This window comes from Clavelina lepadiformis, chromosome 5, assembly GCF_947623445.1.
Source record: "Clavelina lepadiformis chromosome 5, kaClaLepa1.1, whole genome shotgun sequence".
Classification (NCBI taxonomy): Eukaryota; Metazoa; Chordata; class Ascidiacea; order Aplousobranchia; family Clavelinidae; genus Clavelina; species Clavelina lepadiformis.
Window position 1 is genome coordinate 23,214,976 of NC_135244.1, and position 14,643 is coordinate 23,229,618.

General features: G+C 36.4%; 3 protein-coding genes across 5 annotated transcripts in view; all 3 read left to right on the forward strand.

Moving 5' to 3' along the window:
* LOC143459614 (kelch-like protein 12) overlaps nt 1–14,391 on the forward strand; it is an 88,042-nt gene extending 73,651 nt beyond the window's left edge. Inside the window, exons 5-10 of the mRNA XM_076956830.1 lie at nt 10,797–10,946; nt 11,200–11,293; nt 11,687–11,781; nt 13,394–13,592; nt 14,040–14,180; nt 14,381–14,391. Of these exons, the coding sequence (XP_076812945.1) occupies nt 10,797–10,946; nt 11,200–11,293; nt 11,687–11,781; nt 13,394–13,592; nt 14,040–14,180; nt 14,381–14,391 (690 nt within the window). The remainder of the gene's footprint in view (nt 1–10,796; nt 10,947–11,199; nt 11,294–11,686; nt 11,782–13,393; nt 13,593–14,039; nt 14,181–14,380) is intronic.
* Nucleotides 1,404–3,362, forward strand: LOC143458861 (protein stum homolog). 2 transcript variants are annotated; one of them, XM_076955741.1, is made up of 4 exons: nt 1,404–1,536; nt 1,827–2,007; nt 2,260–2,442; nt 2,997–3,362. In XM_076955741.1, exons 1-4 carry the CDS (start codon nt 1,480–1,482, stop codon nt 3,131–3,133), a joined length of 558 nt encoding a protein of 185 aa, XP_076811856.1. In that variant the 5' UTR covers nt 1,404–1,479; the 3' UTR covers nt 3,134–3,362. The 2 variants fall into 2 exon arrangements, with proteins under 2 accessions (XP_076811856.1, XP_076811855.1); XM_076955740.1 differs by having other exon boundaries at nt 1,824–2,007; nt 2,997–3,361.
* On the forward strand, nt 6,874–9,683 carry LOC143458863 (kelch-like protein 21). 2 transcript variants are annotated; one of them, XM_076955744.1, is made up of 4 exons: nt 6,874–7,267; nt 7,449–7,503; nt 8,546–8,669; nt 8,749–9,683. In XM_076955744.1, the coding sequence occupies exons 2-4, from the start codon at nt 7,454–7,456 to the stop codon at nt 8,923–8,925; spliced, it is 351 nt and encodes a 116-aa protein (XP_076811859.1). In that variant the 5' UTR covers nt 6,874–7,267; nt 7,449–7,453; the 3' UTR covers nt 8,926–9,683. The 2 variants fall into 2 exon arrangements, with proteins under 2 accessions (XP_076811859.1, XP_076811858.1); XM_076955743.1 differs by lacking the exon at nt 6,874–7,267 and having other exon boundaries at nt 7,355–7,503.
* Nucleotides 14,392–14,643: the final 252 nt, after the last annotated feature.

A 14,643-nucleotide genomic window follows, 5' to 3' on the forward strand; every position in this document is an offset into this window, starting at 1 on the left:
TCAGAAAACTTCGCCTAGAAGCGTTGCATAACTCTGACGTGAAAACAATTGATCCTGAAGCAGAGAGAGTAGCGGTTTGTATTCGATCTTCTGCTGACGCTAAGTTCATAATATACTGCTGGTGGTTGCTGGCAAATGCTGTTTATCAGAAGTGTAAAGCTTTATCTAAACGTCAAGATTTCGACATTGAGGGAACAGTGCTGTCTTATCAACAGACTAGACACCAATTAATCATTTCAAAGAAATTCCAATTAATTATTTCAAAGAAAAATGACAAGTTTACGACCCAGGTTATTTTTGTATTTGTTTAATAGTGATGTCATACGGCTGCTAAAATCATGAATAGACGACTCTCAGTGGTTAAATGTTTTAGTAAAAGTGACCGTTAGAGGGTGGTATTAAACCCATCGCGCATTTAGCGCAGCGCAAAAGGAGACGAAATTAAGGTTGTCAGTGACCTGAAAGCCTTTAAGCGTGTACCTGTGTTAGCCTTGGGTTGCAATTTTGTATTTCTTTCATTACGACGTATTTTCTTCGACTCCTGATGCTCGCAATTGTAAGGTTATGTTTTAAAAGTGAAATTTTGACCAAAAGTGGATTTGGAAGTAGCAGAGAGCAGCAGTGTTAAATAAACAACCTGATTATGCGAGTTGGCGACAATTGGAAAAAGGCAGCGTGACGGTCAATGCAGATCATTCTGGGATAATTCGAAACAACCCAGGTACCGTGTTTTTACTTTAAACTCACCTCCAAAAAGCGATGAAATCTATTTCGCTCTATTTCTTCGGCAAAACTTGCTGTAATTGTTAAGGTGAGACGCTGCCACACAAATAAACCGACAACCATTGGAGCGTGAAGAGTCCATATAAATATCATTCTAAAACTGCTGTATAGTAAGTAAGTAATGTAAGTAAGGCTTTTCCTTTAAAAAAACGTACCATGGGTTTCTTTGGTTAGAATCGTCGCGCAAACGATCAAGTTTTAAAGTACCCGGTATTTTATAAATTCTTAGAAGTGCGATTAAAATTAAAGGACATTGTTTGCATGAAACAAATAATTACGTTTTTAACGAATAATAAGCAATGAATGGAAATGTCGTCACAATAGCATTTTCGATTAAAGTCAACAGCTGTAACGTGCGACTGAATACTTGAATGGACAAAGTGTGGAGCAAGTATTTGCATGGGCATATGGACAAAGTCAATGAACCGTTGTCATAGCATGGGAACAATATAAACAAAGAGAGGCATTTCTCAACTCTAGATTATTTAGAACAAAAATGGGTTGTATTAGGCTACATATTGAAAGTTATATTGGGTGGTTATGCAGCTTTGTCAAGCTTCGCTGACGACAGCACTGAACTGGACAATAGTCAAACGCTTCTTGCTTTTACTGTGACAGACACATAGGCCACTAGGTGTGTTAACTTCTTACAATTTTGTGATTTGTTCATCAATGTTTTGAGAGACCGAGCTATTTATGATGACGTCAAACCAGCAGTTCTCCTATGATGCGGCCGGAAATCCAAATTATGGGGTGAGATATTTTGAGAGTATTTGGAAATCGCATGTTACGAGGTTATTTGCACATTTCTTATTGTTGAAGGGAAGCGAAAAGTTGTTGTGCTAACCTGGTTGTAGACTGGTCAAACAAGAAAAATACGAATAAATTTTTTATCCATATTGTACGAGTTGAGTTACGACCACAGCCTGTGTGATAACAATTGAAGCAGAACAATCCTTGAAAGAAACATTTCAATTAACACATGATGTAATGCTATTATATAACTTTAACTAAAACTTTGTGACAATATAATCCTACAGCAGAATCAACCACCGAGTTACGAAGTTAGTCAAATCGGACAAACAGCTCCACCACAGACCTACGTCACACAAACGACTGTGACGACAGAAAAAAAGCCTAATGGGATGAGAAATGCCATTCCAGAACTACCGATAGCTCTTGCTATTGTTCTTTGCATCGTAAATTTTTTACTACCTGGAATAGGTGAGATATTGCCTTGATCATAGATAAAATGTAGCGATACTTAAAGCCTCAGAATGTTATTTTTATTGCTTCACATCAATAGTGTGTGCGTATGAACGTACGCCCAATGATTTAAGATTCAATTCCTAGTGGCATTTGTAACACTGTAGCAGTTTTTATTCGATCTCGCAACAACTATTCAGAAAACTTGCTGCACAGCGAACATTTTCGCGCACAAACTGACCTGAGAAAAAAATTTTTACACTTTTTCAGGCACCATCATCGCCGGGTTCAGCGTTCTTTGCTGCGGCAACGTCGGACAGTCCGGGGGTGGAAGGTTCGGGACTTTCTGCATAAACTTCTGGGTCGGAATTGCCCAGCTTCTGTTACTTGGTTTCTTTTTCCTCGGTTGGGTTTGGAGCATTATGTGGGGAGTAGCGTTCATAGCGATCGCCAGTGAGTAAATAATCGCCAAAGTTCAAGGGAGTGACCTCATAGTTGTATACTTCGCACCTCTAACAGACTTCAATGAAACCACAATCCTTTATGGTTCGCGTCGGTCGTGATCGACCGGCAAAGCCACTCTATGTCGATCGCACATCATTCTAAAGTTATTCCCATATTTGTTTATAGCCAATGTTTCATTTTTTAAGCAGGTAGCACCAGCCTGTTGTTTCTTTAAAGCTTTGTAAGTCAAAATCATTGAATGCTTTATGTACAAAACACATTAAGTGAAAAGTGAAACAAACTAAAAAATTTAACTCCAATTGAACTAAAATAGTCTGTCCTCATCAGCCTCATCTTTATTCTCTGTCCAAGAATTAACACGATGCTTTATAAGATTTGCCACGCCAAGCTTCATAGTTAATAATTACGATGAACAAATTTGCTTTTTTAATAATGTTGCATTTTTGAAGACACAACTAATGCAGCATCTTATATAACCAGAACACATGAGCACGACCTGTAACCACAGATTTCGCTTCTTATCTTGTCATTATTGTTTGCAGCTGAAGCGAAAAATCGACAACGCACCGTTACCACGACAACTACAACAACAGTGGCGCCACACATGAGCCAGCCGAGGCCACTCGCCACATTCCAACCTGCCACCAACTTCGTGCCGCCGAATAAACCTCCGGTGTAAATGAGACCTTACTTTCACCATTAATTGCTTGCGATGTACAACCTTTATCGTACCTGCTACGTACGCTCTACTTACAATTTACAGATGTGTCATTACTAAGATTTCGCGATCTGTGTTATTGTCATTTGTTTAAATTCATTACCATCACCGACATGTTCAATTGAAGTATTTTGCAAGTAGATTTTGGAAAAGTTTGCCTTGTACATATTTTCTCTTTCTGTGCTATTTTTCCGCAATAAAATATCGCCTTTTACTAAAGATTTCCTTGTTTGGGAGCAATGCAATGAGTCTAGTTTATTTTTCTACCTCGCCAAGGCGAGGCAATATTCTTCATTAGAAAACAGTTAAGCTTTCCAGTATAACGTCGTATTGCGTTACAATGTCATCGATGCAATTTGCAAAATATTGTCTTCACAATCCGAAGACACTTTTGAAAATTACCTTCAAGCAAAAACAGCTTTAAAGCGATTACCAACGTAAGCAAACAACGCAAAGATTTGGAACGTAGCCAAGCCTTAACTACAAAAAATTTTTTGGAACGTTTTATGGAATCGCGCAAATGCACGCAAATTAACAAGAAAAGTTATACAAATAGGAGTTGCCTTGCGACACAACCACTGAATTATTACAAACGACGAATTTCCAAAGATTTGTACTCGCCACAGCAGACATCGATTAACGACCAACACAACTTCCTGAGTTGTTTGACAGCATCGATGTCAGACAACGGCAGAGAAACCCTTGACACGGACATTTGTGATGGTGAAATTTATAACCTGATTAAGCCCATTTCGGAAGGAAAATGCCCCGATGGTCTTAGTGTAGAATTTTATCAGGAATGCTGGAGCACAAATGGCGGCGGTTTTATATAAATCATAATAGCGTGATATAAAAATGCTTACACGCCAAAATCTACTGTATAGTAAAGAATTCTTAATTACGCTAATCCATAAAAAAAAGCAAAAGAAGATTTACAGAATTCCCGATTTCTCTTTCAAACAGCGATGTTAACATTCACATTTACAAAAGTCTTGACAAACCGGTTGAAACGATATCAGGCAAAATACCCGTGAGCAACATTATGCCCAGCCTGGCAAGTTAATTCACGACGCTGCCATCTTGTTACCAGATATTTATGAAAACGCGCGTGCTCGCGATTCGAAGTGTCTGTTTATCTCCATAGACTTTTAAATTGCGCTCGATCCAATAAATCATCAGTGGCTTTTCAATTTCTTGCCAAAAATTTCGTTCTTTCAAAGTCACTCTTTAAAAGTCTTCCTGGCTGACATACAACGGGGAGTATGTAGAGCGGTTACCTTATTACCCAAGAGCTTAGAACGTGAGGCTTCATGTGTTGCTTTTGATACTGATGACAACGAACACCGCGATACATCCTCAAACAACAGGAATTTTTACCAGAGGTGGCTAACCCACAGAGAACATTGTCGCTATTTGGACACCTCTTAGTTTTTCGGTTGTGCTTCTGCTGCCATCTTCTCTGTGTATAGTTTTGTTTTTTCTTCTTAACTTGTCAACGACAAACAGCAAGAAAAACCAAAATACCGCAAAAAGAATTTTGGCAAAGTCCCTTACCGTGCACTTGTTCCTCGACTTCGCCATCTCAACTTGCAGTTGCATCTCGATCAATCGTGCACGGTTAGAGCCTTTGGTAATATTTTGCAGCTTGGTTTTGTGCATCTGCACGTTTCCGCTGGTTGTAATATTAGGCCTTGATTCCCTTACACGAAGCATGATACTTTCTGCTGTTGGAATTTTGTTTTGTTACACAACAATTATAATGGTTGTTTAGGGGAAATGACGTCAACTCCGACGCTCACACCGTTATTTCATTTCAGTTATTTCTAGCCCAGAAAGAGAAAGAGGAAAAGAACTTGATTGATTTTGAGTGTTTTATGTTTTCCAACGGCATATTTTATTTTACCACTTTCCTTTCTTTGCAAGAAGGAAATATGTTTTATAGCGGCCGTTGGGTGTTTTATGGTTTGCCGCTGGTTGTCGCTCTTAAACAACACCGCATTTGGTATAAAAATGTGCCATTTGATCACCACATGTTTGTTTTGCGATTTAGTCTGCATATTCGGCGACTGTTAAGTCACGCTATCAAATTAGTGAATTAAAAAGACCTTTATTTATTAATGACTCACGTTCTCTGTCACAAAGCATAAACACGGACGAAGAACCTGTTCCTAGATATATCACGAGAACCGGACGTGAGATCACAAAGCCTGCATGTTATCGATAAAATGACTTCTATATCTATCCTTTTGAGTATTTTTAGTATTGCTATTTTTTCATGTATATCCGCAACACGGCTACAATTAAGGCTGTGTCATAACAACATTCATACTGGAGAATATCTGATTCCCAAACCTCACAAATGTGTTCGACAGAATGCAACACTAATTCAACGATGTGGAGTGACGATTTATGACCCTGTTCCCAAGAGGAAAATGATACCCATATATAAATGTTCAGTTATATCTACAGCTCTTAAGACTATTTATTTCTTTTTTGGGGCCAAGACCTGTGACGAAACAGCACTAATTAATCCTGCACCAAGCGTAGAAGCTTGTGCAGATTGGGTCAGAACCAAACGCGCTTCTGGCTATGGTCCTTTAATAAGCTCCAATGTCATGGAGTACTCATAATTCCAATGAACAAAAATGTGTATGGCCAAAAGGTTATACACATACTGGGTATAACGCAATATTAATTAAATCTACAACCCTATATGATCATGCACATGACCAGATATCCAGTGCAATTGAGGCCATGACTAATTGTAAACTTGTGGTTATGATTTTGATGACTTATCGGGTATTTTGCAAGCTGTCAGTCAAACTCGTCTCGTGCATGACCAATTATATCATTTTATTGGAAGTAGATCCGACCCAGAAAATACAGCAGATATGTTATACCTGCAACAAAATATAGACAACACCTTAACCAATGTGTTCTTATAAACGATTTCTAGTATTACTTCTCCTATACTAAGTGGAATATTTTTTTATTCTCTTAATTTTGATCTACATTTGGAGCATAATTTTCACTTTATGGTTTTTAAAGTTAACATTGCCTATGCTTATATCTATCATTCGTGCCAAAACATATGCTCTTCGTAACAGATCTGTCATAGCACATGCTAGCAACTCTGACTCAAATAACGATAATCAAAATGTGTCTGAACAAGGAGATAATGAAGCTTGTCAAAAGTTAAACCCTGAGCTTTCATAAATGCCATCATTGTACTGCTTTGTAACCTAATTTGCTTCATATATTCTAAGAATACATGTTACCACATTATTGCAAATGTATTGCCAGTATGGATTGTATTATACTATATTTTAACATTTGTAGTTATTTGACTTGTACAAAACCGTATTATATCGATTATTGTTATCACTGCCTTGGTGTCAATTATTGCCTATGGCGAATTTCTTTTTATTTATGTTGATTTTGTTGATTTATTTATGTTGTTTAATTTATGTTGATCATAAAATTGCATTCATTACATTTAAGCAATTTCCTTGGGGGGAGGTGATGTGATAATAAGTAGATATTATAATAAGGGGATATTATATTAAGGATATATTATATGCGTACCAATACTTTTCTGTTTTCAGTTTTAAGTCGTGACATAAATATCGCGCCTGGCTATCTTGCGTGAGTTATGCACAGTTGTTCAATGCATTCATTCTACTAAGATCAACCATATAATATGGACATCTTTACGCTGTTGCTCTGCCAATGTTTTGTCTAAATGTAATTGTTCAAAGAAACTTCAATTTAATCAGTATATTCAGTTGTCATTCATGTGTAACCATTGATGAATTATATTTGAATAAGTTCAGTGTTAAGATAGACAACTTTATTGTCATCTTCAAAAGGTAGCAAGGACTTTGGTCCTGTAATATAGCAGTGGAAACAAGTCATTATAATATTGATCACTGTTAATTGAAGCCTGTCATCAGACAATAAGCCGTCAAGGTGAACAATTAAATCTGTGGGTGAGAAAAGTAGACAACGACCTCATGAGATTCATATATTATCACTCGCAATAAGCATTTCAACAAGTACTTATTGTAGTGAAGTGGGTTAAACTCTCAAGTTCAGGTGCGATATACCAATTTTCTATTACAACCTTATTGTTATTTGTACCTGATGATAATTGCTAGATAGTGTGGTAGATAATGGTTGAGTTTTATGACTAAACTATGTTTTAAACGGTTGCAGAATTTTAAACAAAAAGTTTTGGGTTCAGTTAAATTATTATTTGTTTCTTACATTAAACTAGAAAAGATGGAATTCAGCAACAATCACGCCACTGAAATACTCAGCAATTTGAATGAGTAAGTAGTTAATTTTAAGAAAAGCTCATTTGTACAAGTATATTTGATACTTTTCTCATAAAAATGTCATTTTTAAACATCATAATTATTGCTGATATGATAAGTAGGTAAAAACACGTATATACGTATGACAAAATGTAAAAAAAACTGATATGTACAATTTGACAGTAACGTTAGTAGTATTGTGTGTTTTGTGCATTGTTTGTTACCTTTACCATCGTTTACCGTCAACGAAGCAAATTTTGATGGGTAAGAAATTGCGCCCACCACAAGGATCGATCCTGGAACCCCTCCCTTTAACTTCTGTGAACATAAAGGAACCCATCTCTGTGCATCCCTTGACCACCCCATACCTGTGCATCCGAAACCAAATGCCTGCACATTTCGTTAATTAACATCAAAAGCAAGCCTGTGTCCTTCTGTCATGCTTCCAACTACCTTGGAGTAACATTGGACGGATTGCTCACCTATCGCCGACACTTAGAGTCGTTACACAAGAAACTTACATCCCATGCTTCCTTTGATAGGACAACTAGTGATCTCAGGCGTGGCTACTACGATCTGTACATCAGCTCGGGTTCTATTCTACTCCGCCGCTGAGAACTAAGAACCTGTCTGGTGTGGCAGTACACACACTCACCAAATCGACAAGCGTCATAAACGGCGCTTTACGTACTGTGACTGGATGTCTGCTTCCCCATATCAATCCCTGTGGAATACATTGGCCTGCGATTTTCGAATGAAAGCACGACCAAGTGGTTGCTTGACTATGGTTCGGGTGGCTGGCTTATACGAATCCTACGTTTAGGAAATTTTCAGATGGCTACTCATAGACTTAAGCAGATCCAGGATTTTAAATCTTATGCCTATGATCACTACACACTGCCTACTATAACAAAGTCTCTACTCTACTGTAATGTGATGAAGTGCTAATATGTCATTGATTGTGATTACTGTAATGGTTGATATCTGTCACAATTTTTCTACATTGGTTTCCAAAAGTAAAAATTGTTTTGTGTTTCATGATCTTTATGTCACAAAGGGAAAGAAAAACCACAAAGGACTTCTGTGATTTCACAATAAAAGCTGGAGGAAAACAATTCCCTGTTCACAAATGTGTGGTTGGTTCATTCTCAGAATATTTCAAGAAAATGTTCACTACAAAGGTGAAATGGGTTAAATTCTTAATAATTTACTATTTCATAAAAACGTTTAAGTATTTACTTTTTTTTCTTTATACGGTAGATGAGAGAAAGTAATTTGAATGAAGGAAGTGTTGAAGAAGTCAGTGGTCCAACAATGGCATCGGTCATTAACTTCATATACACTTCATGCATAATCCTCACTCATGACAATGTATATGATGTATTGGAAGCAGCAGAATATCTATGGATTATAAGTAATTATTATTATTGTAGCTGATTCTGTGATACTTGTTGTATTTATTGATATAAAAGCTGTGCATAAAGGTTGCTGGTTTTGACTATCTTATAAAAGTAACTTAAACTGTAGACTCTTCTGTGCAAATGTGCAAAGTTTGGATTTTTATCCTCTTAAAAATATTTTTAAGTAGAATTCGGTTAATGCAATTAGAACCTCCAAAATTTATCACTCACAACCAATCGGATGTAATAAGCAGTGGTTGTAATAAGCAGTGGTTGTAATAACTTGTTTTCCTAAAACTGCAAATGAACGATTCTTTATGGCATCAAAATGCAATCAATGTGTTGTACAGCATTCACTCAACTTGTAGGCGGAAACAGTCTGTTTATGAGTAGCTGTTCCTGATATTCGGACGGTTTAGGCTCTGGGCTTGCCCATAATGCGATCTGTGTTCGATACCTAGTGACGCTACCTTTATAATGCTATTTGGCAAGGCATTAAACAATGCTTGGTCTTGTGCAGTGGTCCTGGTGAACAGTTCTGCGTTTGGGAAATAATATATAAAAATCGACATAAAATAAAATATTCGACATAAAAATCAAGAAAACGAAATGAAAGAATATAGTTTTACAATTGGAACTTGGACAATGGCAAGCTTGGTAACTGGAGCTCAAGCGACGAGGGCTCATTGCTGGGTTACAGTTGTGGAAAGATTTTCCTTCTTCCGAGGATAAAGTTTATCTTACCACACCATTTGTCCATAATCGGGCATGGTTTCTTCTCAGTAAACAGCTCTATTTACCCACACAGCTTGTTCAATTAAAAATTTGTTCATTACCATAGGCCATTGCTTGAACACAATAAAGAATAATTTGCCTCCATGAGGAATCGAAAGTGGATGTATTAAACGGGGCTTTTATGATGGAGGATGAATACAAAAATTTTGTTCCTAGCAACTTAGATGTAATAAACGTTTGGTTGTGTTAACTGGATTAACTGTAATCACATGAGCTTTGTGATCTAATATTGGATTGTCTAAATGAGCAATCAATGTTTTCTAATTTGTATAGAAGTACAATGCAATAGTTTATAAAGATATTTCCTTTCAATTAAATGTTGAGAAAATTATCAAGTTTTTTATAAATTCATCGAATATACGTAATTCAGGAAGCTTGAATAAACATATGAAATGAGTGATTGTTAATAGATTTTGTATCATAAGTAAATGACAGGTTTTATTCCTAAATAAGTTGAAAGATTTTTTAAGGTTTGAAGGAAAACTGCAGGAAATTTTTCAAAGCATCTCTCAATGGAGAAAATTGCTTGAAAATTCGATCTTATTCAAACCGATACAACATGGGTGATCTTGTTCAAGCAGCTGAAACTTTCATTTTTAAAAATCTCGGAGCAGTTTTAAAAAGTGCAGATTTTCTTGAGCTTGGAGTTGATGATGTCAAGGCTATGCTGAAGTTGGAAAGTGATGAAGTAGACTTAGAATTGGTATGTTTTTGTTTCGTAATGATTTTTATACAGTATCTAAATCAAACATTTTGTTTTGATAATTCTTACAACATTGTGTGAAATGTGGTGATTGGAAGAAGCTAATTGCAATCCACACTTTCATGTTAGAATTGTTACATTGCGGTATATTAGTTACTTATATTAGACACTTCTTATCTCGAATAAACTAACGAGATTTAAATTTTCAAATATTGCTGGCAGTTAATATAATTTCGCTATTAACTTAAGACAATAAATCAAAATTTTAAATGGCTTTGTTCAAACTATCTGCAATGTTTCATTTTTTCAACCAATTTTTGACCATTCTTAGCTTTAACATACATCATATCATATATTTGAGATAATATAATAGTACATATTATGTCACCCTAACCTTGATTAAATTTCAGGATTCGATCGATGAGGACAAGTACAGGAGTGTAGTTGCTTGGGCACTTCATGATTTGGATGATAGACGGAAAAACTTCAGTGATTTGTTTCATCTCATTCAACTGGAAAATTTGTCGAAAGATTTTTTGATAAAAGTTGCTCAAAAGGAGGTACCTTGCATAAAGTTTTGCACACATTGCTTATTTCTTTGCATCATCATGCATCGCCAAGTTTTGTGTTAATTTTTGAAAGAAATTAAAAATTGTTATAGGGTTAACATGTAGTACTGCTACTTTATGTTACGAGTCAATGTTGAAAAATTTAAGTTTAAAAATGTTTTTGTTTGCAAAAAGGCTCACATGGCGACAAAGTATATTTTCGTAATATGTAAAGTACTAACATGATTCAATTTTAATTATTTAGAAATTGGTTTGCAACTCCACGGATTGCATGCAACTTCTTGTGACATCACTCTTTTCTCGACTTTCTGGTTCTCCAGGTTTTAAAGCAAAATCAGGTGAGAAAGCGATTAATCACTTAAATTGTTTTGATATGCGTCCAGTTTTTATCAGCAACTATCGGGCTTCTCTGTACATATTGGTTTTCTTAAAATATATTTTGCTTGTAACTAACCCTGCATAATGTATCATGGTTTTGACAGTGCATAAAATTATAAGGCTTTGATGAAAGCCTTGAAATAAGCTGTACATTAATATAAGTTAACTCTTTGCTAAACAAAATTATGGCAATATTGAGCTGTTGAACCAATAATATTTAATATACTGGACCAGGATGGTAATGATTAAGCGACTAGTGGTAGTGGCAACAGCAGCAGTAGATTTAACAACTGAGTTTCTGTGTTGTAACAATGCTTGAAACCAAATACTACTAATCGAATACATTTTTCTAGGTCAGTCTGATGAGATACTTATGATTGGTGGCTTGAACTGCCCACAAAGTGTTGTCAAGTTCAATACCAAGACAAACCAGTGGAGTAACATGCCGGTATGTTTGCTTTATAAATGAATTTGTTTCAATTAAGAAGTGTGATTGTGATGTCATAGACCTATATGCTTGTTGTCACGGTATTGTGACACTTGGAAATGAGTTGAAAGCATAATTTGTTCCTCTGTGTCTGTGTGTTCATGGCCCAGTGTGACTCAAGATAAGATCGTTATGTTTTCTGTCAGTAACAATTGCATCGAGTAGATTTCTCTCATAAGTAAGTATAAAATAAACTTTTATTCAAGAGATATACAGATGAAGTTCGAAATGAAATATTTTTTGAATTTGTTGCGGTTGCAGAGCAAAGTAATCAAAGCAATTAATTAATGCAATTATTAAAACAGTTAAAGCAAAACAATTATTACGCAAACGATTAAAAACGTGAAAATCGGCGAGAATGATCGAATTTAAACGAAAAGTGTCCAAGTGAAACAACTGCTTTGAGACAAAACCATGTTGCTGGTTGCACTAGATCAGCGGTTTCCAATCTTTTTACACCACAGACCTGTTTCATGCAAACTAATTGTTGCGCGGACCGGCAAAGCTGGTTTAAACATATAACAATGAGACAGGCACAAATTTGTTGATACGCTAACTCAAGTCCATCCTTATATGGTGTTATTTCGAATTTACCGGAAAATTTTTTCACCTAATATAACTGTCTACTTTTAGCAACGTGCTTTGCTTTCATAACAAACACTCAGGTTTTTGTTGAAAAACATAGCGAAGGAAACCGCCGAAATACGCTCAGAAAAAGCAAAACTCCATCAAGACTGCTGGTCTTGCTCCTGCCATTGTGAGTAATGGAGCAAATTTGAAGATCATTATTTTGTCACATTGTCTATTGTTAAAAATAAATGTAAATGACGTTTGTTGCCCGGCAAGTTGCTCATGCACGTCCCTATTTTACCTCTTTACGCGAGTATTAACTTAATTTGGATAAAATAGTGTTACCGGCCTTTTTCCTAGTGCTGGTTCGAGGAGACCTGCAGTTAACTATAGGATTGTATTTCAAATACGATGAAAACTAGGCACGTCTACACAACCGTACCGGTATCGGTAGAATGTCATCATCACTCGTTGTAGCAACAGACAAGGCGCAGCCAAATCGACAAGCGCTTCCATCCAGAGGTAGACAAGTAACAACGTAACAATAGAATTGACGGAGAAGCAAGAATATATTGAAATGTTAAAGTGTTTTAATTATCGCGAATAACCATTTTATGTTCAAAACCCAATAATCATTTTGAATTGACAATCTGCTAAGAAGAGTGAATGTTAAAGTTACGAGCTAACAAACATTCCTTGCGGTCGTGGAATGTCGTAGATTGTTGTTTCTTGATCGAATCAATTGTTGTGAATTGTCGCCGGCAGAAAGTTTATACCTGTGTTGTTATGTGCCACTGTACAATCCTCTCAACCACAAAACTTTATTGACCATGTCCATGGGCCATGATTTATTCATATTGTATTGTTATCTGCAGATAGTTTTTATACTTAGGTCTGGCCGGTCCATCTCCATTAATAACATCATATCCAGTATTTAGTTGACATTTTTAGTAAATTCACTTCAGTTGATGTTGACTTTATGCAATGATGTTTCATCATACAGGATACAAACATTGATCGGGGATTTCCATCTGCTGTAAATTACAATCAACAAATTTTATTGATGGGTGGTTGGCCACTGCTTGGTCCTTACTACAACTCTGTAGAGATGTTGGACTTGAATGATGAGAATCCAAAGTGGGATAGCAACTTGCCTTCTATGGGAGAAAAGCGAGGTGTATTTGCATCAGCTTTATTGAATGGTAAGTTATTATGACGTGCAAGTTCAAGTTCATGCTAATTATAGACAGTGATGGTGGGCAACCTCTCTTGTCGCTCACGCTCTCGCTCATCGATGAAAAAAGCCGTTATTCGTGCTATATTCGTGTAGGCCTATACCTTCTTTTATAAAGAAAAGAACTCGTTTTGTCGCTCACATTTCCGCTCTTTTTGGCGATTAAAAATATTTTCACTCCAGCTCGTTTCAGGACACCAATCGCATTCGCATGTTGCAAACATCGTATTTGCGTTGTAAAAGCTGTGTCGAACTGTAACTGGAATTTCTTATCATTTATTTGTTGTAAATGTCATAGGAAATTTGATGGAATCACATGCTCTAGAGTTTTGTTTCCGGCACACTTGCCATAACTGATTAATAGATAAATAGAATATTAAGAACCTTCTACTAATATTCACCTGATGACTTGTAGGTCTTGTTTATTGTGCTGGTGGTTACAATGACACTGGTCATCTATCATCATGTGAAAGTTACAATCCTGAAGAGAGGAAATGGTCTTCGATAAGAAATATGAATAACAAGCGAACTTACCATGCATTGGACAGTGCACGAGGTGAGTTTATTATTTTGATGTTTGAAGTAAACTTTTGTCAAAGTTGGCAAAGTAAATTGAGAGTTGCCAATCACCAATCGTTCGTTTCCACATTGATAAAACCATACCGGCACCTGCCCGGTGATCGCGGTTTACGTGAAGCAGATACTCGCGTTCTTATTCGCTTATTTTGCTTGATATCGGTCCTTGTTACGTCACAGGTCCAATTTAAAGCACAATAAAATGCACAAGGTTGCTATTTTCTTATACTCATTCGTGTTCATGTCTTTGTTGTAACTCTTTAATATGAGTTCTTGTGAGCACATGGTCCTCAGAGGAATCCAGACACTTGGATATACTCCTAAAAGCTTAACTACACATAGCTGCTTGGCGTTCATCATCACCATCAAATAGTTTGGTCGCAATAACACTTTTTACTTCTTAGCGCTTTTAAGCGGGTTCAACTCGTTTCATGAGCGCACTT